The following is a 24,502-nucleotide window of genomic DNA, read 5'->3' as shown; positions in this document are numbered from 1 at the left end:
CCCAGATAAAGTCCTTTCAGACTTCGATTGATTTTCCAGAATCTTCTCAAGCATTGCTTCAACTTTCGAACTACCCTGCTCTGATGACTGCCCTTTCGGTGGTATATAAGGATTGGAACTCTTGTTCCCAAAATTGCTGCTGTTGTTGTAGCTCCCTTGGTTCGCACCACCATAGTTATTGTTGTAGTTCCCAGAGTTGTTGTAAGCACCTTGACCTTGCTGAGGTCTCCATTGATTCTGATTTTGATAGCCACCTTGGTAATTTTGTCTTTGATAACCCCCTTGAGAGTTATTAACATAATTGTCATCTTCAACCTGCATGGGTGGCCCATCAAGGAATGGACCATCTTGAGCATGGTACATCCCTTTTGGCAAAACTACATCATCCTCACACACATTTACTTTTTTGATCTGAGATTCATCGAACTTCTTTGTCAGCAAGGAAATATTTGTTGCAAGTTCTGCCAATGTTTGCTGGGTATCCTGATTCTCCTTCACTATATTCTGGAGCATAGCACTACCATACGGTACCACATCAGCATTGTTTGAGTGCCAAGCCTGATTATGAGTTGTCAGCTTGTTAAGTATGGTGGTCACTCGTCGAAAGGTCTTGTTCATAAAACACCCATCAGCTGCATTGTTAGCTACTGACTGTGTCAATGGATATAACCCTAGGTAGAACTTCTCCATCAATATATTTTCCGGAAAACCATGATTCGGGCTCTTCTGCAAATACTCTTTGAACCTCTCCCAGTCTTCATATAGTTGTTCCCCCGGTCGCTGCTTGAATTCATATATCTTGTCGCGAATCTCAGCCTTCTTGCTAGGGGGGTACCACTTTGTAAGAAAAACAGCTACCATCTCTGCCCATGAAGTAATCGAATTTCGGGGCAGCTTCTCGAACCATGTTCTTGCCTCCCCAGCTAAGGAATATTTGAATAACCTCAACCGAATAGCATCTTGTGGAACATTGTTCTGGATATGATTAGCACACACATCCACAAAATTCTACAAATGACGTTGAGGGTCATTCTCGGTAGAGTTTCGAAAGTATCCCTCCAGTTTCAACAGCTGGTATAAAGATTAGTCAATTTTCACAGTAGCAGCTCCAACTCGAGGTTGAACAATAGCAGATGCATAGTCCTCCTCTTGAACAAGTTCAGCAAAAATATTCTCATCATCAGATTCATTCGCCTGATTGTTCAACCGATTCACCTGATTACCAGCACGCTGATTCTGCTGATTTTGATTCATGTTAACCTAGTTTACACAGAGTAGAAAACAAGGTGTGATGGAATAAGCAAAAGACTTTAATCAAAGCAAACACTATTTAGTAATTTCAAAACCGTATTCCCCGACAACGGCGCCAAAATTTGATACGCTCAAATTACACCTATTAATGGTATAACGCAGACGTTGTCAAATATAGTAACCCAACGAGGTTGGGTCGAATCCCACAGGGAATATGGTGTGAAAAGGTTGCTAAAGTCGTAGATGCTAGGTTCTAGGTCTAATGTCTTAATCCGATAATTTGTGTAAAAGTTGGTTGTTTCTATGACTAATTGCTAAACTATTGCTTTGGTGGAAATTTATGGTAAAAGAAACTAAGGTTGTGTCCCCGCTAGATAGGGTGTATGATCATGGGTATTGATCTTGATATACTTATAATGGATCATTATATGAATGCACTTAATCTCTATGTGAATCTCTACTATTTCCCAATAAATAAAGATTATATCTTTCTATGATTTTTCCAAATATAAGAAAGTGATAATGACGAACGATTAATCATGCCAAGTAAATTCTTCTTATTCCTAAGTGAATTTATTAAACAAAGTTTAAAGCTTTGAGTTCTTGTTAATTATTCTTACCAACCCTAGTTATTTTCCCAAATAAATTAGGGTTTATGGCTTTAATCAATGTTTGCAACCATTAATTATGAATGAAGAATGAAGAATAATTAAACCCTAATAATCCATGATTTGTATATCAATCACAACCCAATCACCAAACACCCATCATTGGGTTCATAACCCTGGTAAGAGAATTTAGCTACTCATGACAAAGAACAAGAAATAAGAAGTTGAAGAATTCATAATTGCTTACTTTGGAATGAAAAAGGAATTGGTAATACTTGAATTGATGTTTGAATCTTCACAAACTAGAGAGAATTTAATGTTCTAAGTCAAAAGACAAAAATATATTGAATGATGTCTATTAAAAACCCTACAATGACTATTTATAGGTTTTGAAAATACAAAAGTTTCAGATTTGCACTTTGGTCCCGTCATGGCGAAATACGGTCCGTAAATAACTTTACGGACCGTAAAATTGGTTTACGCCCAAGTTGGCTGCTCAGTTGTGTGCAACTTCCTCTTTTGAAATACGGACCGTAAAGTGGTTTACGGTCCGTAAACTGCATGGTCGTATTTCAACATCCAACACTTCGACTTTCTGCCTGATGCTCAACTGGTTAAATACGTGATGGAATACGGACCGTAAACTGAAATACGGTCCGTAAACCTAGCTCGTAAACCACCATCTTCTCAGCTTGACTTTCTGGTTCTGTTATCCTTAAACACGACCATGGAATACGACCCGTATTGTAGAATACGGACCGTAAACTTCAATTCACGACCTGGTTCTGCACTTCAACTGTGATTGTGCCGAATCTGTTCCTTTACCTGAACAACACTAAAAACCACGTAAAATCACATAGGCTTGCTTAAAAACAAGTAAAACTTAGAGTCAAAAAGCATCGATTGTGGCGTAAAATAACGCCACATCACAGCGCTAGGGTTGTAAGAAACCCTAGCTTTGTAGAGAGAGTAATGACCCCTCCTAGGGGTGTATTTGACTGAAGCGGAGGGAGTATATACTATCTACGTTTGGGTCGGGTCAAGTCCATTATGGACTGGGCTCGGCCATTTATTTTAAATGAGAAGGGAGGGCCTATTTTGTATATCATACACGTATACGAGCGTATATGGATGTATATATGCACGTAGGGGTAAGACGGGCACTATAGAAAAATTAGTTAGTGTTTAAAATAACTAGTCACAGCAAAAATTAATTAAAATGTGATCCAACAAAGACGTAATTAAATTAAAATGCGACTTTAAACCTTGTTTTGCAAATATGGCATTTTAATTGACCCTTAATCAAATGACGATTGCAATTAATTGCAGAAGTAGCATTGCCCTTAATTATTGCAAATATAGACTTATTTTGATAATTAATTCAACCAATTAAATTTTGCATTAATGTCCTTAATTAATTTTCCCATGGCTTGGACATTTCAATTAAGGCAATTTACAATTCAACATTTGCAAAATTGACCCCAACTATATTGAACCATGAATTGGTTAATTATGAGGTGGTCATTTATGCAAGAATAACAATAACTAAAATCATAATTTTAAAACGATTTTGCCAAAATGGCACAAATATGAACATATATCATAATTCAAAGCTTGAGGGGTAAAAATATAAATTCTTTTAATTACTCAAATTCCTCGGATATAAAATAAAAATAAATTGCCTTTCATTTTTTTTTCTTCCTGATTTTACCGAATTAAATGAACAGTTGCTTAAAATTGTTCTGCTGCTGATAAATTATAAAAATATTGTAAAATGCTGTAAAACTGCTGATAAATTTATGAATAATTAATAGAGCCTTGAAGGTTCCCCCATTAATTTATGGAAGTAAAATAGTGACCTGAATAATTGTTTAAAATTATTCAGAATTACTGTGAGTGTGCAAAATTATCTTATTTATTATCCAAGGATCCTGAGTAATATCAAAATAAATTACGGGAGGTCAAAAATCAGGTGTCAACATATTATGCTAAGTGTTGGGCCAAATCTGCCTTTTTAACTGTTTACCTCGTGGGCCTGTTTGTGGATTATTATGACCTGTCTAAGTCTATGTAATGTTTGGGCTTAGCCACCTTTGCTTTTACCTTGGGTTTTAAAGTGTTATGTCCATTTGTTTAAGGTTTGTTAAGAGTATATGTAAACTGTATATATGTATCAGTCCATCCTTGGTCATTTTAATATTTGTTTGATTTTTAAATTGCTTGTCAAGTCTCATAAAGGAGTTTAGATACTTTCTAACCCTCAACTTCTTTTTCCCCCTTTGTGTTTGCATGTGAAATGTTGTGGGCCATTTGGGCTGCTTCTTTGCATTGAAACTTGTTGGGCTTGAGGCCCAACATCATCTTTGATCGAGTCCGCGTGAAATAGAAAGGGAAGCTAATATATTGAAGGCCCAATCATAGGTGAAAATGGTCACTGATGGGCTTGGGTAGGCCCATCAGTCCGAATTCTTATTTCTTCCTCGTTCCTTACTTATGTGTGTGTGTGTATATATATATATATATATGTATGTATGTAATGTACATGTGAACAATTGTATGGTACATTGAAACCCTATAGAAGTTAGCACTTAGGAAAATAATTAGTATTTCTAGGAAGTCGCCCCCAAACGATTTTTCAAACTCACTTAATCTCTAATACACACATGAAAATCGGTAATTTGTTCAAGGATAAAGCAATTTGGTAATAGGATTACAGTTTGAAAGTATTTCTGAAAATGGAATAATGTTGTGTTTTGGGCCTTTAGCCCTTGTGAGAAAAAACTGGAATCAGGAAATGAAACAAAGCTTTTGGGGTAATCTTTTGGGCCTTAAGCCCACTTTGGATTCATTTAAACTAAATGAGCTACTTTTTTCATTTAAAGATTTAAGTAACCTGGACTGAAAAACAGCTTGTGTGTCACTGAATTTGTGCCGTTTGGTTGTGCCAACTTGAGATGAAAAAATTAAGTTTCTTCAAGTGATAAATGGACCTTCTCACTACAAAACTGATTCGAACTATAAAGACTTAGAGATTTTATATAGATGGGCCTAAAGCCCAAAACTTAAGGGATAAGAAAATTTCTGCTTAGATTGCCCTTCAAAGGCACTGGTTTTTAATTTTTGCCCCTCAAATGGGTGGTCTTTAATTTTTGCCCGTCGCCTAATACACCGAAGTTCTTGGTTCGAACCCTAGCTTAGTCAAGAAAAAAAAAAATCGCAAGGTAGAACTTGAATTCTCAAGGCAGAGTTTTACCTGCGAAACATTGCCTTAAGGCAGAATTTTGCCTGCGAAACTCTGCCTTAAGGCAAAATTATTCAGAGGCAAGGAAGGCACTAATAACCAGACGATTCATCCTAACTGCTGCAAATACACTTACATATGTTTCCATGCTGCAACATCCATATGAAAGTAAACCATACGCTGCTATAAAATTTTACAATGAAAGATGAGTACTGAAGCAAGCTACAAAACTACTTACAACATAAGGACAAGAAACAAAAATTTAAAGAAGAATAACAATATGACAGAAATTAAAGACAGCATTGCATGAAGCTTACCAATAAAAGCTCAAGACCATGGAAAGAAGAGTAAGACCTTCAGGAGAAACCAAATAAAAGAAGGAAGTAGATAGTAAGTTAAAGCTAGAGTTTGCCTTATGCCTTCAAAACTCTGCCTTAAGGCAAAGTTTCGCAGGCAAAATTCTGCCTTAAGGCAGAGTTTCGCAGACAAAACTCTGCCTTGCGAATCCAAGTTCTACCTTGCGAATTTTTTTAAAATTTTTAACTGAGCGGGGGTTCGAACCCGGAACCTAGAAATTGTAGGCGCGCGAAAGGCAAAAATTAAAGACTAGCAATTTGAGGGGGGAAAAATAAAGACCACCCCGAAATAAAGGCATTTCTGCCAATTGCCAACTCGACTTTGGGGCTGTATTGTTGGGCCACATTTTTGGATTTACGTACAAAATCTGACATTGTTAGCTTTGGCTTTCCTAAATTTAAAAAAGAACCATGGAAAATATTTTCTTGAAAAATAAGTGAGTTTCTTTCTTATTTTCTAGTGTTTAGTATGTAAGTAAAATGATATTATTTCCAACGCATTTATGTGCAATCTAGGCAAACATTATGGGCCTAGGATGTGGTGGGGAGTGACGGTTTTGGAGTGGCGAGAGGTGGGATGGTCAAGGGTGGGGGCGGGGGGCTGTTGGATGGTGAGGAGACAATGAGCTTGGAAGACCACTTATGAAACTTGTTTTTCTTACTCCTATTAGGAAAGTCATTACCCTTATTCTTAAGGAACATGTTTTCCCGGAGAAACTTGACTAACCAAAAATGACAAAATTGAAAAATATTTCACACCCCTAATCATAATAGTTTGTAGCATTGGCGTATACTCATCGCATAATAAGTGTACAGTAAGTATACATATTGATTAGACACATCTTATACATTGGTTACACACGGCATACTGAGTAAAAGTTATAAAAATAAAAGGGAGAATTTAGAGGCCTTGACGTTGAAATTTATGAAATTATGCTTACCTCCCTTCTTTTGATTTATTTATGATGATTTCCTTTTTGTTTTCTGCAAAATGCGGCGCTGGTTTTTTTTTTTTTTTTTTTTTTTTTTTTATTCTTCTGCCAGAAGGGTTTTTATCAGATGAAATAGAAAAATGACCACACGGTGAAATGAAATTTTACGGCCGTTCGGCCGTAAGATGGAGGTGCCCACCGGCCAAATGTGAAAAAATCCCTCTTAAAAATGCTTTTCTATTTCTAGTTGCTCTTTCTCTTCAATATCTTTAGTTTTATGTGATACTTTTTCTCTATTCATCCGTTCTGAGATTTGATAGTTGATCATTACAAATTATTAAACTTAATTTATTTGACTAGTTAACAATGGATGAGGAGAGTATACCCATGAGTTTTACTTTACTTTTGGCTTTGTAGTCAACAAGGAGTTGTTAATTCTACTCTTGCTTCTGTCAGTGGTTTAGGAGGCATCGTGAGATTTGTCATTTACGTGTCAAATAAGAAAACAAGAAAATACAAAATAGACTAAACCATTCTAAATTACCACAGTATTTAATTTTTTTAAAATTTCAAACATATATGTAATCCTTGTGCTTTAAACCCTTGAATAATTCATGTAGAAGGCTAGCTAGTTCCCAACTAAATGTAGAAATAGCAATTACTAATCACTTTTCGGCCATGTCTTTGAAAAATATCTACTATTATGGAGTTTCAAAATTTGTAGATGAAACTCAATGACATCCCTCGTGGAGTTTCAAATAGTTTCACCTACGTAATTTAAAGGAGTCCGGAGCCTAAAGGGCATAAAAATACACGGTATAAACCAAAAGGGAGCTGCCTTTTAGTTACATACCAAAACGGGTATAACGTGGAGGAGTCCACGCTATACCCCAATTGTTTTTTTGCATTGTCAGAAAATCACAGCAAAAATAAAAAATAAATAAATAATTATAAGGTATAACGTGGATTAGTCCACATTATACCATTAATATATATTTTTCTCCCCAATGTTTTACAAAATAGTTTGTAAGACGTTGCCTCTATTTAAACCATATTCGGCTGTGTTTTTAATAAAAAAAAATTATTGATTTTTTTTAATTTTTAAAGCATAGTTAATTTCAGTGATTAACTGAAATAAATATTTTAACACATGCAATTATTAAATATGTGTTATATATGCGAACATCCATAAAGTATACTGACATGCAGCAATACAATGCAGCTGAAGGGGACTTTGAGATTCTAACATTTGCACACGTAGGAAAAAGTCTCTGCCGAAGGGAAAAAGTGTTCGTGTGGGAAGTGGAGAAACTACCATATGTCATGTTCACATGCAATTAAATTTTGTGATATCCGCGAAATTCAACCAAAGACCTATGTTAGCAAGTACTATAGTTGCAGGTTTTACAAGCAAACGTACAGTGAAAAATTTTCACCGTTGGGTGATGAGGCATATTGGCCACCTTCTCCCTTCAGTTTAATTGCAAACACTGAATACGAGCGAACTTCAGGAGCGCGGACTACAACTAGAAGGAGGAATGAAATGGATATAGCTCCTGCTCGCATGGCTAGAAAGTGTAGTACGTGCAAGCAAACAGGTCATAACAAGAATCGCTGCCCCGACAGAAATCAGTAGTTGTTGTTGCTTGTTGGTTTTTTATGTTTTTTTAAGTTGTACGATCGTTGTTTCCTTATGTAATCTTTCAAGAATATATAACATGTTTTGTGTTGTTTAATAGTTAGTATGTAATTTAACATTTACTACTCAGTTAATGTGTGACGTTTATTTAACTTATATTTTATTTTTTATTTATGTTCGCATATATAACACATATTTAATTATTGCATGTGTTAAAATATTTATTTCAGTTAATCACTGAAATTAACTATATGCTTTAAAAATTAAAAAAATCAATAAATTTTTTTATTAAAAATATAGCCGAATATGATTTAAGTAGAGGCAACGTCTTACAAACTATTTTGTAAAACGTTGGGGAGAAAAATATATATTAATGGTATAACATGGACTGATCCACGTTATACAAATAATTTTGTATAACATGGATCAGTCCACGTTATACCGTTTAATTTTTTTTATTTTTGCTGTGATTTTCTGATAATGCAAAAAAAAAAATTGGGGTATAACGTGGACTCCTCCACGTTATACCCGTTTTGGTGTATAACTAAAAGGCAGCCCCCTTTTGGTTTATACCGTGTATTTTATGCCCTTTAGGCTCCGGACTCTAATTTAAAGTTCCATGACAATGGCTATTTTTCAATTGTATAAGGAGAAAAGTGATTTTTTTTTTTTTAAAAAAAAAAAAATCTACCCCAACAATGAAGCATTAGCACCATGAAAATTCTTAGTCCCAACTCTACCATTTAATCATTCTTTTGAAGATAATATTTTGAGACATTATGGTTTTACAAATTTACACTACTCGGAATATACAAAAAGTAAAAGCCTTTTGAGTTTCAACAGTAACTACGTAAACAAATTGAAAACAAAATTACAAAATTATTATTGCGTCCCCTTAATTTTGCCCCTTATTGTACAATCCCTACCAAATTAATAAGGGGAACAAAAAAGTAAAATCCTCAACAATTAAGAAAAATGAAAATTCTTATGAAGATAATATTTACATTATCTTAGTCCCAATTCTACTTTTTTAATCATTCTTTTGAAGATAATATTTTGAGAGTTATGCTTTTACAATTTACACTGGTCGGAAGATACAAAAAGTAAAAGCATTTTGAGTTTCAACACTGACTACGTACACAAATTGAAAACAAAACTACAAAATTATTACCACCATAGCTGCGTCCCCTTTTGTCCCTTATTATACACTCCCTACCAAATTAATAAGGGGAACAAAAAAGTAAAATCCTCAACGGTTAAGAAAAATAAAAATGTTGATTCAAACGTATACAAGATAACAGTGTACAGAAAATAAGGAAGCTACACAAATTAACATAGAAGCTCAATCATGATGTGTCTATACCTACACAAATTAAATAATATCTTGCCAGAAGGAGTTACTTGCTTCATCATCCAGACTTTTTTCCCATGCATCAAATCCTTTGCATTCTGAGATATCACAACTTGGAATTTCAATTTGCTCAACTAGGGATGGAAGTGAATATTCTGAATTATCAACATTAGATACTTTAGTAAATCCATTAATCATGTTATTCTCCAAAATACTTGGATTTAGGACCATACTGTCCGATGAATTATTCGAAATTGGAGAGGGTTCATTTATATTTGTCACGTTAGTAAGAATTTGATCATATGAGGCAGGATTATTGTACAATTGTTGCATGGGAAAATTTTCTTGTACTAAAGATGGAAATAATGGAGGAGGAGTATTTAGGACTTGAATTATGTTTTGAATAAGATGGATTTTGGCCATTTCAGTCAATTCTGCTTGCAATCTAAGAGCAGATTCAAAAGGGTTCATCAAATTAGAAAGGCTAAGAAGTAAATTTGGATCAGTTATTGGTTGATGTGTTACTGGATCAATCCCAGACTTGAGAAGCTTTTTCTTAAGATGGGTATTCCACAAATTCTTGATTTCATTATCGGTCCTTCCCGGAAGATGAGCTGCAATTCTTGACCATCTACAAGAAAATATATAATAATGTTAACAAAAAGAAAAAAAAACTATTAATAAATTAAAAAGATGAATTTAACTCAATTGTATACACTGACAGTTTAAATATTTTATTGTGCTATAGCAATATCATTAACATGTTGTACTGAATTCGAAATTTGCATTATAGTTTAAATCCACTATTAAGTGTGGATTTTGACTTGCATATTCTAACACTGCGAATAATTTTTACACTAATATTGTATTCTAACATGTTGTAGTGGGTACTAACCGGCCCTATTTTCATTTTTTAGGCTACTAATCGATCCCAACTTTTATGAATATTTACATGTAGGTTTTAGGTAACTGAATAATGTAAAGAATTCTGTAACTTTTATATTGTCGTAGAAATTAAACTCTGCACCACCATCAATGAATTGAAAACATGAAAATACCAAGCAAAGAGGAAAATAATGAGTACTTGTTTCCAAGAACAGAATGAAGGTTGATGATCATTTCTTCTTCTTCTTCTGAAAAACCCCCTCTTTTAATATCAGGCCTTAGATAATTTGTCCACCTTAATCTACAACTTTTGCCACATCTGTTTAAGCCTGCTCTCTTGGGAACTAATTGCCAATTTCCATGGCCATGTTCTTGAATATATTCCATTAATTTATCATCTTCCTCTGTTGTCCATGGCCCCTTCTTCAAATCACTGTCTATTTTGCAACATGGATATCTCCCCATTTTTCAAATAAAAGAATGAGAAAGTACTTTCAAAGTTAATTAAGGATTTTTGTAAAGGACTTATAAGAAGATTGGAGAAGGTACAATTTTGGGACAAATTGAAGGGAAATGTGATGGTTTATATAATTGCATGGAAGTCAGTTTGTATAGGATGAAGTCAACTATTTTTCTTCATATTATAAGCTAAGTTTCAGATAACACGGCAAAAGATATAGAGAGGTGGCCTAGCAAACCTTGTTTTTTGGCTCATCAAATTGTATTAAACTAAAAATTAGGTATTGCTAGTGTCCATTTCACAAGCAGTGAGATTTTTTGTCTACATATCTTTAAAAAAAATGTGTTGGTAAGCCACCAAGTAATTTCTTTTGGATTTTAGTTCTTTTTGGTTGATTATATTTTACTTTACTCCAATTTAGTTAATAGCGGTGGTGGATGTAACATATGATTAATGGGTTCAACCGAACGTAATATGTGTGTGTGAGAATCACAATTATTAAAAAATAGTAAAATTTAAACCCATAATTTAAAAAGCATGATCAATTTGGTGATAAGAATCTGACCCATCAAATTTAAATTCTAAATTCGTCTTTATTTATTAGGCAGCAAAATTTGAACCATAATTAAGTATGTTGCTCCAAGAAATGGTGTGGTTGATTCACCGTTAAAAAGTCACTATTTTTCCACTGAAAAATGTTCAGTGGCTATTCCAACAGATATTTTCGTTGAATCAGTGCGAAAAGAGAAAGGAAGCTTCCCAACGTTTTAATCGACAATGTTTTAATCAAAACTTGTTTTTCAAAATGTGTTTTTCCAGTGAGTCAGTTCGGTGGGAATGAGGTGGAAAAATTATATTTTCATGATCACCACGAATATTCCACTGATTTATCAGGAAAAAAAAAAAAAGCCTCTGGTTCTAGCGGTGATTTTGGATCTTAGTTTTAGAAGGCAATCAGTACTATTCGTGCTTTTGGTTACCCCACGCCAATTGATTCCAAAAGAGAGAAATAAAAAGAGAAAATTATTTGAAAATTATTTGAGCATTAATTGATCATATGATAAAGAAACGCATATGTTCCTTTCTCTTAAGTTACATGCCATTGGGTCATTTAGCTTCATCTGTCTTTTCTGATTATTTTTTCCAAGTAAATGCTCCTTTAAACTGGAAAGTGGTAAGACTCATCGAGGAGACATGCTGTAGTTTTTGGAGTTTTCTTGCATAGGGGCCGTTTGCTTACAGGAATTAGGGATTATTCTAATAAAGTGTGGGATTAAATTTGTCCAATGTTTGGTTGTGGGAATTAACTAAAACCAAGATAAAATTTATATCAAAAGAATAGGATAAATTATTTCATATAAAAGGTGACATTATCTCCTGTGTGGTTTGCGAGCTATTGCACAGGAGCTGGGTTTATCCTGTGCGCACCTGAAGGATAGCGGTTGCGGGTTCCCATGTCATCCAAAAAAAAAAAAAAAGAATATAAGTAAAATTCAAGATTTTATCTGATCGTTCAACCGATTAGGTAGACGTGTAGAAGAGGTTTTCAGGCATTATTATGTGCTGGCCTTATTTTGTCAACTACTATCTGGTCATGAAGAAAACTTTGCAGCTGGTTGAATATGAATTAGAGCAGGTAAAATACGGGTTGAACAGTGTTGCATAAATGAAATTGTTGAAATATATATTCTAAAATAATTAGAGTTGTATTTGTTTGAAGTTGGAACTATATATTGTCGATGATTTGGTCTCTATAGTCTACTTTCAATTCTTTGATTCTGCTAGTTACATATTTTAATCCACTCAAAAGCATCACCCAAATTGTCACTATTTTTGTCACTTTCTATACCTTGAGCCCGTTTGGATTGACTTATAAATTGCTTATAAGCTATTTTCAGTTTTTTTGAGTGTTTGGCTGGCCAACTTAAAGTCATTTTGTACTTAAAATAAGCTCAAAAAAAACAATTTGGCCCATTTGACTTAGCTTATCTAAAACAGCTTATAAGCTGAAAACAGCTTATAAGCCAAAAAAAAAAAAAAAGTTAGATTACCCCAACTTATTTTTTTTAGCTTATAAGCTGCAAACAGCTTATAAGCATAAGCCCATCCAAACAGGCATCTTATCATAATAATAGCTAGCGAGCTTCCACGATTTTCCTTCATCCAAACAGGCATCTTATCATAATAATAGCTAGCGAGCTTCCACGATTTTCCTTCAAATAATGCCAGTCACTAAGGTTATAAACTGTACTTTGAATGTGGCTGTTGGATAGTTCATCTCCCTCTCCACCATTAAGAGCTAATTCGAATATATTCTTCGTTAATCCTAATGCAATATTTAAAAGGAACATATACAAAAACGGAAGCCATGTACATATCAGATAACAATTGAGAGTATTAAAACATGATTTATGGTGGATCACTACCGTCCATTTATGTAACAATACCAACAATTATACTATATCTCAATTCCAAGCTAGCTAATTTGGATCAATTATATGAATCTTAGTTATTCATGTCATTCAATTTCCATCCGTCTCTTTCAATATTTATTAATTTGGCTTCTTTCTAACATTAAAATTAATTTTCTACATTATTTATTGACAAAAATCTCTAACAAGATTAAGAAGATTCATGGTTACCATATTTGACCTAGAGTAAGAGTGCGTACATGACTAAGACTTGATTCTAACTACTGTAGTTAGTATAGCCAATACATATGGATCTTTTTTCTTCTATTTTACTCTATATTTCACTGAGTCTGCATGAGTGTCATTCTAGCTCTTCCAGGACACATTAATTCTATATAATTTAGATTTACCTCATCCCCATTTAATTAATTAAAAGATTCAATCGCTATGATTTCACACCTATAGATATGCGCATCTGGAGGTTTACAAATATGTAGGATATGACCAAAACAGGTCAAACGACATGCTCTAAATTTATCCTCTTGTGTCATCTGTACTTGCACGTTAATTTTGCTGAAATAAGCACTTTAATTTGTTATAAGAGTCCCTGACAATGTTCTATATGTAATTGAAATTATAGGCTTTTACTAAGTTTATAAAAACGCTGATGCTCTATGTTGTTGAAGATCATGATAGAGATGATCATGATAAGGTTTATGATAGGATTAGTTAGATTATGATAAGGTTGATTAAGAGATAGTCATTATTAATGATAAGATGTAATCATTAGAGATAAGTTGTAAGTTATATTGTTCCATTAGTAGTCTAGCTGTATACAGCTGGTATACACGATATACCGTGTCTGGCATGTGTATAAATACACTGCCCTTGTACTTGCAATTATTCATTAAAGATACAAAAAACCTTTCTCATTCATATTTGCTAGATTTCTCATGGTATCAGAGCATTAAGCTCTTCTTCCGCATATAACCATTTGATCATCAAATTTTGCTCAAAAACTTTGTCCAAAGAAATGGCATCAAACACACTCTCATCCTCATCACTACACCACCTCATTGCCTCAGTTTCCATAAAACTTAAGCCCTCAAACTATCTGATATGGAGAACTCAGATGTTGCAACTAATCCAAGTCATGAGATTGACATATCTCATCAAGGATAAACCAACCACTGCTGTCACTGAAGAAACTACTTCAAGCAGTGACAAAAACAGTGACAAAAGTAGTGACAAGGCTCCTGCTAGTGAAGAAACACATGAAAAAGGCAATGATATTGATGATTGGGAAGAAAAAGATGTGTTGCTAAGAAGCTGGATTTCTGGTACATTATCAGAAGAAACCATGTACCTTATTGTAGGCTGCAAAACTGCAAAGGAAATATGGGAAACCTTGGAAGAGACTTTCCTTCAGGCCACTAAGGACAAAGAGTTTCAGTTGAAGCAACAACTTCAAACCATTAAATTGGGAAATAAAACTACTAATGAGTTCTTGAAAGAGTTCAAGAACATATGTGATGGTTTAGCAGCTATACACGAACTAGTAGATAAAGATAGCAAAGTAATCAACTTTGCAGGAGGACTAGGTCCAAAGTACAAAACTTTCAGGACAGTCATGCTTGGCAAGCAACCTTATCCAACCTTGAATCAGTTGGTAAATGCACTGAGAGGATTTGATCTTAGAGAGGATGACGGAGATGACATACAACAAGTCAATCACAACACAGCCTTTACTGCTCAAAGGTCAAACAATAATAGGGGAAGAGGAAACTCCTATAATAAAAGAGGAAACATGAACTACAACTCAAGAGGGAGAGGGTTCAGACCAGCTGGACAAGGTGCAAATCAAGGAATCAAAATGCTCAGGCAAATGCAAATCATTCAAAAGAGAAGGAAGGGTCTGATGCTTGTCAAATATGTGGTGGGAACAATCACACTGCACTAAAATGTTTTTACAGGTGGGATTTTTCATATCAAGCATCAGAAGACTTGCCTCAAGCCTTGACATCAGTCAACTTGAATAAGTCTGATCACGGAGACAATGCAGCTTATATGGACTCAGGGGCAAGTGCTCATATGACAAACTCCTCAGGTAAACTGTCTAATCTGAGACCTTATAAAGGAAATGATAAGGTAGTAGTAGGAAATGGAAATGAACTCAATATCACACACATTGGTAGTGGAAGCATGTCTGGATTAAAATTGAAAGAGGTTCTAGTTGTTCCTGAACTTAAGAAGAAACTGTTGTCAGTACACATACAAGGAGGAGTAGTTTTAGTTCTAGTGATGTTTGGCATGCCAGGCTTGGGCATCCAAATTCTAAGTTGTTAGAAGTTTTAGATAAAAATAAGTGTATCAATATCACTTGTTGGAATAAAAATCCTACTGTTTGTGTTAGTTGTCAAATGGAAAAAGGTTGTAAATTGCCCTTTGGTTTGAGGAATAAAATTGAAAGAGAACCTTTGATGAAAATCCATTGTGATCTATGGGGTCCTGCACCTGTTGAATCCTCACAACACATGAAGTATTATGCATTATTTGTGGATGATCATAGTAGGTTCACATGGCTATATCCCTTAAAAAGAAAATCAGACTTTTTTGAAGTGTTTGCCAAGTTTCAAAAAATGGTTGAAAAACAGTTTTCCAAGTGCATTAAGATCTTTCAATGTGATGGTGGTGGTGAGTTCTCTAGTCTGCAGTTCATTAATCATTTGGAGAGTTGTGGCATTGTTAGGCACATTTCTTGTCCAAACACACCTGAGCAAAATGGTATTGCAGAAAGAAAGCATAGACATGTGGTGGAAACTAGTTTAACATTGTTGTTTCATGCCAAGCTGCCTTTGTTTCTATGGGTAGAAGCTTTTCTTACTGCTGTGTTTCTGATTAACAGGCTGCCATCCTCAGTGCTTAAGAAGGAAACACCTTTTCATAGATTACATGGAGTACATCCTGATTATAATAGACTAAAGGTGTTTGGTTGTAGGTGTTTTCCCTACATCAAGGGAAACAACAAGTTCTCACCAAAAACTTATCCATGTGTGTTTATTGGTTACAACAGCCTCCACAAGGGATACAGATGCTATCACCCATCTACCAGAAGAGTGTTTATATCAAGACATGTTGTCTTTGATGAACTAACTTTACCTTATGTGCAGGAAAACAATACTGACAGCTCTTTTGCAGGTTCCATTCACCTTGCAACATTTTTTGAGTTTCTAAGAATCAAAGAATGCAGCTAATGTATTGCCTACTCCTGGTGCTGATCAGCATGATACTTCAGGGGAAGTGTTGCCATAAGAAGAATTTTGTCATCAGAAGAAAATGCAGTTGCAGTTCATGATGAAGTTCAAAATTCTGATGATGCAGCAGTTCAATATGAAGTCCAAAATGTTGATGATGCAGCTCATAGTGATCATGATGATGTAGCAGCTCATGAAGTTCAAAATCCTGATGATGCAGCTCATAGTGATGTTGATGATGTAACAGTTCATGATGCAGCTCATGATCTTGATAATCAGCAACAGTCTAAACAAATCAGTGTTGAAAACCGGTAGGGAATCCAACTTGAAATAGATCTGTCCAAGTTTTTCACAGATCAAGTCCCTTCTCAACAATTGGCTGATCAAGTTCCTTCTCAGCAATAGGCTTCAAAGTCAGCAACAGATCATGTCATGATAACCAGGTCAAAAGCTAAACACCTACAATTGACCCATACTTCATTGTCTGCCAATAGGATAAACACTGTACATAGTGAGCCTAAGTCACTCAAAGAAGCATTGAACAATCCACATTGGGTAAAACCCATGAAGGAAGAACTTCAAGCACTGTATAAAAATGAGACTTGGATTCTGGTTCCTAGAACTACTAATATGAATGTAGTAGGGTCAAAATGGGTGTTTAGAACTAAAATGAAACCAGATGGATCAATAGAAAGACACAAGGCGAGATTAGTTGCAAAAGGCTATTCACAACTTGAAGGAATAGACTTTGAAGAAACTTTCAGTCCTGTTATAAAAGCAACCACCATAAGAATTGTCTTGTCTGTTGCAGTCACTCAAAAATGGTCTATAAGACAGCTAGATGTTAAAAATGCATTCCTTCATGGTCATCTTGTAGAAGAAGTATACATGAGTCAACCACCAGGATTTCTTGATAAAAAATATCCTGAACATGTCTGTTTGTTGAAAAAGGCACTGTATGGTCTCAAACAAACTCCTAGAGCTTGGTTTGAAAGGTTCAGTCTATATTTGCTTCATCTTGGATTCAAATGCAGTAGAGCTGATTCATCCCTATTCATTCTTCATAGTTCAGAAGGAACAATATTACTACTGCTATATGTAGATGACATAATTGTGACAGGCAGCAACTTTAAGCAAATGGATGTGATTGTGAGAAAGTTAGGCACTGAATTTGCTATGAAGGACCTTGGCCAACTGAGTTTTTTCTTAGGTGTTGAGGTGAATTACTTTCCAGGAGGAATCCACTTGAATCAACACACAAGTATGCAAATGACTGTCATACCCCTTATTTTTCTTAATAAAAATAAATTAATTTGTTTCTATTTAAAAGGGTTTTTCCAATTAAAGTGACGTTTTGAAAAGGGACTATCTATTTATTACAGAGTCGCCACTTGGAATTGAGTTTTGGTGTTCCAAGCCACCTTATTGAATCCCTAATCAAAAGGAAATGACTCTATTAGGTCTACGAAACAAAAGATCGGGTAAGGAATTCTGTTGACCGGGGAGAAGGTATTAGGCATTCCCCAAGTCCCGTGGTTCTAGCACGGTCGCTTTATCGACTTATAGCTGGCTAAAATTAATCCTTGGATAAAATATATTTATTAGCTATGCCTGTGATTTGCTTAATATTGTTTACATTTTACTAGTCTTTACTAAGACGCGTAGTTGCGACCTCAATCTCGATAAATAGAAAATTTATAGCTAAAGTATTTCTCCACTAATCAATCAATTAATTAATCGGACCTTAATTATAGGCCTATGAAATCACCTTTATTAGTTTTCGTGTAATTACTGAAACATGATATCAAGTAATAAATTTTGCCAACCTCCATAGGTACCAAAGATATTAAAAAGATTTCATACAACTAAAGCTTTGAGTAGAATATTAACTCTCAAACAATAAAGGGTATGTCCATATAATATGGATTAAGTACATGAAAAACTAGATTTTTCCAGTATTGATACAAACCATCACAACAAAGCATTTAATGTAAGATCTTCATCTCTTTTAACACTTTAATAATAAAAATAAGACCTCCAGAACAAGCACATTCAGAACAAGCACGGATGAACAATTAACATTAACTCTACTTTTAATTATCAGTAGTGAACTAATACCCAACAAATTGAATACTGCAACTTTAATTAAAAAAAAATCATTTTTTTCAAAACATCTCAAGTAAACAAATAAATCTTTCATTTAAATATTGTAATGAGAGTAGAATTATAAGTAAAGAATGACTAAAACAAACACACGGAGACCTTAAATACCAAATCAAATTCATGTGTCAAATGAATGATTTAACACAATGGGGAGGGGCGAAAAATATTCACAATGCTATCTAAATCATGATACGGACTAAATAGAATATATATATCACCCACAACAAACAACGTAGAAATTAAAGATCTCGGATAAATATAGAACACTTTAACTTATCAAAGAAGACTTCATAAGCATACTTTTTAAAAAAAAATTATTAGTCAAAAATCAAAACAAACGTGCTAAACATTTAAATCCATTCACGGCCCAAACTAATTTAGCTAAAGTTCCGGTCATTTTTTATAAACTGAAGAGTTAATATGCAAAAAAAAGTGAGAATTTAAACAAAAAAAAAATGGTAACGTCAACAAGGATTAAAAATTTATCGAGAACAAAAGTTATTCTTTTCATAAAACTAATGGATTCTCTCACCGTTTTAAGCTTATATTGTTATACTCGTTCTATCAAAATGATCAATTTCTTTGTTTGCTTTAGGACGGTAATTTAGCAAGCAACGAACAGTGACGGTAATATTAATTTTCTCTAGATTATAATAAACTAGACCCATGTTATATATAAACAACTTCATATTATAACATCAAGTGAATCATAGCCTCATATGGACGTAAACTATCACATGAAGGAATATTAAAAATACAACGAAAATTAACATTTTATAGGCAAAATCATAATTATCTGGGAGCTATCCATAGAATTTTCATTTATATGAAAGTAAATACATGATTAGGATTAATTGAACTCAAGAGTTGGATGTTCAAAACATATATAAAAAAAATTGCAGAATGAAGAGGCTTCAACATAATTTGTCGATATTCATGGATAAATTTATACAAAACTTCACAAGTAATAAGTCTCAAGAAGTAACTAACAATTCTTAGCAGTAACTACGTGTTCTTAACAAAACGAAAAAAAAAGCATGAACTAAACAGCCATAAAAGAATACTTCGATGAGTATTTTTTTTTTATAATAAACCATTATATACAAAAAGATTTAACCAATCCTAACGGGTATTTCAAACAAAACTTTGATCCATAAAAAAAATAGCGAATATAAAAGTAATAATGGGTACGAACCTTTAAACTCGTTGAGATAATCATATTATTTGAGCATTAATTTACGTAAAAGCTACATACTCTTTATTTAAATCCTGAACCATCTTTTCAATAGTAATCATTTAACATTCAGGTGTATTCTAATGAAATACTTCATTAATGATACCATGCACAATGTCACCGGAATTAGTTTAATAAAAAAAACTCATACAAGCGTAATAATCACTAAATAGTTTGTTGCAAAAAGATAGAAAATTTTAAAACATGCATATTCACATACAAAGAAATAACTTCATATGTATATGTTTAATAAAGGAGTTGTTGAACAAATGAGAATGAGTTTGAAATCGAACCTCAAATGTCTTTGCAAATCAAAACAGCGATCTTAGATGACTGAACGAAGCTCGACCGGAAAACTTTTGAACTCAGCGGAAACCTCAAACGAAAAACCTCGAAACACCTAAATTGCTCTACGAATTTTTCCTATCTATATCTTTTTGCTCACTGTTTTTTCTTTTACTGTTTTACCTTTTTTTTTCTACTGCTTTTTGATCTGTGTTTTTTTTTCCTTGCTCTCTGCTGTTTTTTTTATTCTACTGTTTCTGATTTTTTCTACTCTCTGTTGTTCTTCCTTTTTTTTTTTTACCCCCCCTGCGTATCTGTGTTGTGTGTGTATTTATATTTTGTGTGGACTGCGTCGTGTGTGCGTGTCGTGTGTGTGTGTGTGTTACGTGAGAGGGTGTGTGTTTGTTGCATGAAAATGGGACGTGAGGGAGTGGGAGAGTGAGGGATAATTTTTTTGTTGAGAATTTTAAGGGAGGAGGTTTAAAGGGATTAGTTAGGATGAGGATGTGAGGGGTTTAGGTTGTGGTAGTTTAGGATTTACTGTTTTAGTGCTTTTTTTTATTATTTTTTTTTATTTTTTAGTTAAACAAAGACGAAAGTATACAAAATAAGAAATTAGCTAATTATTTATAGACCAATGAAATATAGCAAAAATTAAATAGCTAGTTCACAGTAAAAGAATAATAAAATCACTAGCTTATTTATTAAACCCAATTAGAAGAAAAAAAAATATATATATATATATATATATATATATTTTTATTATTATTTTTTTTTTTTTGCAAATTTCTTTTTTTTTTCTTAAAAATAAAAATGAAAACAAGATTTATTCTAAAATGTGACTCTATTTTTAAAGTTTTCAATTTTTAAAATAAAACTAACTAAAATTGACATAAAAATCAAAATATCTAATCTAGACCTAAAAGAAATATTTAAAAGCTAAATAGGGTGTAAAACTTATGTTCGGTAAAAAATTAGGTGTTTACAGAATGTCCCTCTTTGCTTGGAAACATGAAGTGTTTTCAGGCAAAGATGTGAACACTGTGACTGATTTTTGACCTGACTATTATTTGAAAGGCGAAAAGAAATAAAAGGAAAGGATGTGACCGAGTCCTGGTTTTGGACAGCCTACATATCCCGGGTTATAAGGGAATCAGGTCACGTGTAGTTCTAGTGGGTAAAAGGATGGAAGGATGAGTTGGAGAATCGAGTGAGGTCCCGTCGAGGTTCCGGTTTGTGGCTCCTGTTATTACATAAAAAGAAAGAAAAATACAATAAATGATGAAAAGAAATACAAGGTCTTATTTACTCTACTTGTCTTGAACCTTCCTTTAGATCATCACTGGGATCTTCAGCTATCACCTCACCTTTTTTCGGTGGGTACCTTGATCTCAAAGTATGACCTTGAATTTAGAATTCGAGACTTCGGCTTGCAACTTGGAATGAGTTGTTGATGCTCTTCCGAATAATAGTTCGTAGAATATTCTTGGATGCTTGTTTCTTGATTAGAAGTTGAAAAGATGTATCTTGAGACGTTGGGCTGCCTTATGTGTCAAAGCTAACCCTGCTGCTTTTGAGATTTGAACATTCTTCTTTCTCTGACCAAATATGAAACTTCATTCTTGAATATCAATTTTGTGCTTGCGGGCGAACCTGCAACCCATCAAAGACAAACAAAAACGAACAAAATTTTTCTGTCCCAGTTTGTACTAGGAAAATTTTGTGAGTGTTAACAAAATCATGAACCACTTGGGACTGTATTCTGAGGTAGTCAACTTGAAATTTAAAAACATGACTTTATTTTGAGGTAGTCGACCTGAAAAAAATGACTTTATTCGGAGGTAGTCAACCTGAAATTTAAAAACGTGACTGTATTCTGAGGTAGTCAACCTGGAATTTAAAATACGTGACTGTATTTTGAGGTAGTCAACCTGAAATTTAAATACGTGACTGTATTCTGAGTTAGTCAACCTGAAATTTAAAAACGTGACTGTATTCTGAGGTAGTCAACCTGAAATTTAAAAACGTGACTGTATTCTGAGGTAGTCAACCTAAAATTTAAAAATATGTGACTGTATTCTGAGGTGGTCAACCTGAAATTTAAAATACGTGACTGTATTCTGAGGTAGTCAACCTAAAGTTTAAATACGTGACTGTATTCTGAGGTAGTCAACCTGAAAATATGACTTTATTTGGAGGTAGTCAACCTAAGATTTAAAAACGTGACTGTATTCTGAGGTAGTCAACCTGAAAATATGACTTTATTTGGAGGTAGTCAACCTAAAAATATGACTTTATTGTGAGGCAGTCAACCTAAAAATATGACTTTATTTGGAGGCAGTCAACCTGAAATTTAAAACGTGACTTTATTATGAGGTAGTCAACCTATGAGAATATGAGAAAAGGAGGGATTTTTGTTCCCTAAAATGCAACCAGGGAATGTCGTACCCTATGAAGACAGGAAAAGAAATAGGGGTTTTTGTTTCCTAAAATGCAACCAGGGAATGTCGTACCCCGTGAAGGCATCATAAAAGGTAGGGGTTTTGTTCCCTAAACTGCAACCAGGGACTGTCGTACCCCGTGAAGGCATCATAAAAGGTAGGGGTTTTGTTCCCTAAAATGCAATCAATAATAACATGATTATATGCATATCAAAGGAAAAATAAACATTTGAGAACTTTACTTTATAGCATCCATCAATTTGTTAGTCTTAAAATGGTGGTCAATTTGTGGCCTTCACTCGCTGTGGAATTTGTCTTAGAGCCCATCCCACTTTATGAAAAACGAGGCTGACAGTGATCGACTAAATTGCTTAGAAACTATCTTTGCTTGCGAGAGACCATGATCTTCCAATGCCCACCTTGACTATCTTGTACCCCGTATCATTTTGCGTATGTGGTGTAACCGATCTTATTCTTAGAACGAATTTTTGTTGTGGTGATCCTTCCCCCTAGTACCTAGAAATAATGCTTTGCTTTTTCGGGCAATTCACTTTCTGGATAGATCACGAATGGATTTATACCGTTGCCGATGTTGTGCGTGCCCAGTAGTCTTTGCTCTTTACCGCTAGGAAACTATAGTCAATTTTGCAGCCTTTTCTTTGCTCTTGAATTTGACGCAAGATTATACCAAAAAGGACTCAAAGGACATACTAGAGATAAGGAGAAGAAAATGACAAAAAAAAATTAAAAAAATAAATAAAAGGAGTTATGTTTAAACAAAAAAGGTGTCCCTTTCGGGAAGAGACTTATCTGGATGTATATGCCGACTTCAATGAATCATGACATGCATTTTGGACTGGAAGCTTGATCCGTTTGAGCTGTCTAAATCTCAAAATATAGTACCCTTCAATCCAAAATCGAGCTTTCTACCTAGATCGTGTTCATGCCGGAATAGAAGAAACTCATTCGATCAATGGTTCCCTTTGCGGGTCTTTACCAACTGACCTTTCTCAACTTGCAATCATCTTATAGTGCCCTTGAGGGCTTTCACCATAAGACTCTCTCATTTTTTTTTAACTTACAATCGTCTTATAGTGCCTGTGAGGGATTTCACCAATAAGACTCTCTCATTTTTCTTTTCTCCTTTGCATTCAAATAAAGCGTTGTACACAGCACCAAAGTCGTGGCACGCTGATTTGGCATTCTTAAAGATCGATTAGAAGGTCTTAAAGGGGAAAGGCAAAAAGAATCATAGATTGAATTACAACTTTGGAACCTTTTTATGAAATAAATAAAAAAAAAGTCCAGTTTCTTCGAATACTGGGGGAATATGATTTCTTTTTTTTTTTGGTGGGACCGAACCCCGAAATAGGGCTGCCTACGTATCCTTTTAGGAATCAGGTCGAACGTAGTTCAATAAACATTTTTTTTTTTGCGCTACATTAGTTCCAAAGAGGGGAAAACAAAGAAAATGTGAATAAAGCTTAAAGGGGCTAGAAAAAGGGTGATCGGTGTTTGGATAGTGAGAACGATAGCCTTTCGTCATCCCGAACTGAAAATGCCAAGTATCATAGCGTCGAAGTGAAAACATATCAAACATAATATATTTTGACTGAGTCTGTGTTAATGGCTATGTCAGCCACCTTTCCTTCTATATCGAACAACTACAAAGCTCCCTTTGACAACACCTGTTTGATAACATAAGGGCCTTGCCAATTTGGGGCGAATTTTCCCCTCGCTTCTTCTTGGTGCGGAAGGATGCGTTTCATAACAAGTTGGCCCACCTCAAAATGTCTTGGACGCACCTTCTTGTTGTAAGTGTGAGCCATCCTTTGCTGGTATAACTGGACAAAACAAATCGTTGTCAACCGTTTTTCATCGATTAACGATAATTGTTCTAGTCTAGACTTGACCCATTCAGTGTCATCAATCTCTGCTTCAATAATGATTCGAAGAGAGGGGATCTCTACTTCTGCTGGTATGACCGCCTC

General features: G+C 34.4%; 1 protein-coding gene across 1 annotated transcript; it reads right to left on the bottom strand.

Moving 5' to 3' along the window:
- Nucleotides 1-9,204: 9,204 nt before the first annotated feature.
- LOC132635312 (transcription factor MYB41-like) lies at nucleotides 9,205-10,799 on the bottom strand. The gene is made up of 2 exons (XM_060351641.1): nucleotides 10,463-10,799; nucleotides 9,205-10,009 (listed from the first exon to the last, which is right to left on the bottom strand). The coding sequence occupies exons 1-2, from the start codon at nucleotides 10,726-10,728 to the stop codon at nucleotides 9,400-9,402; spliced, it is 876 nt and encodes a 291-aa protein (XP_060207624.1). The 5' UTR covers nucleotides 10,729-10,799; the 3' UTR covers nucleotides 9,205-9,399.
- Nucleotides 10,800-24,502: the final 13,703 nt, after the last annotated feature.

Source organism: Lycium barbarum, chromosome 4 (genome assembly GCF_019175385.1).
Source record: "Lycium barbarum isolate Lr01 chromosome 4, ASM1917538v2, whole genome shotgun sequence".
Classification (NCBI taxonomy): Eukaryota; Viridiplantae; Streptophyta; class Magnoliopsida; order Solanales; family Solanaceae; genus Lycium; species Lycium barbarum.
This window is presented reverse-complemented; position numbering and strand designations above follow the sequence as displayed.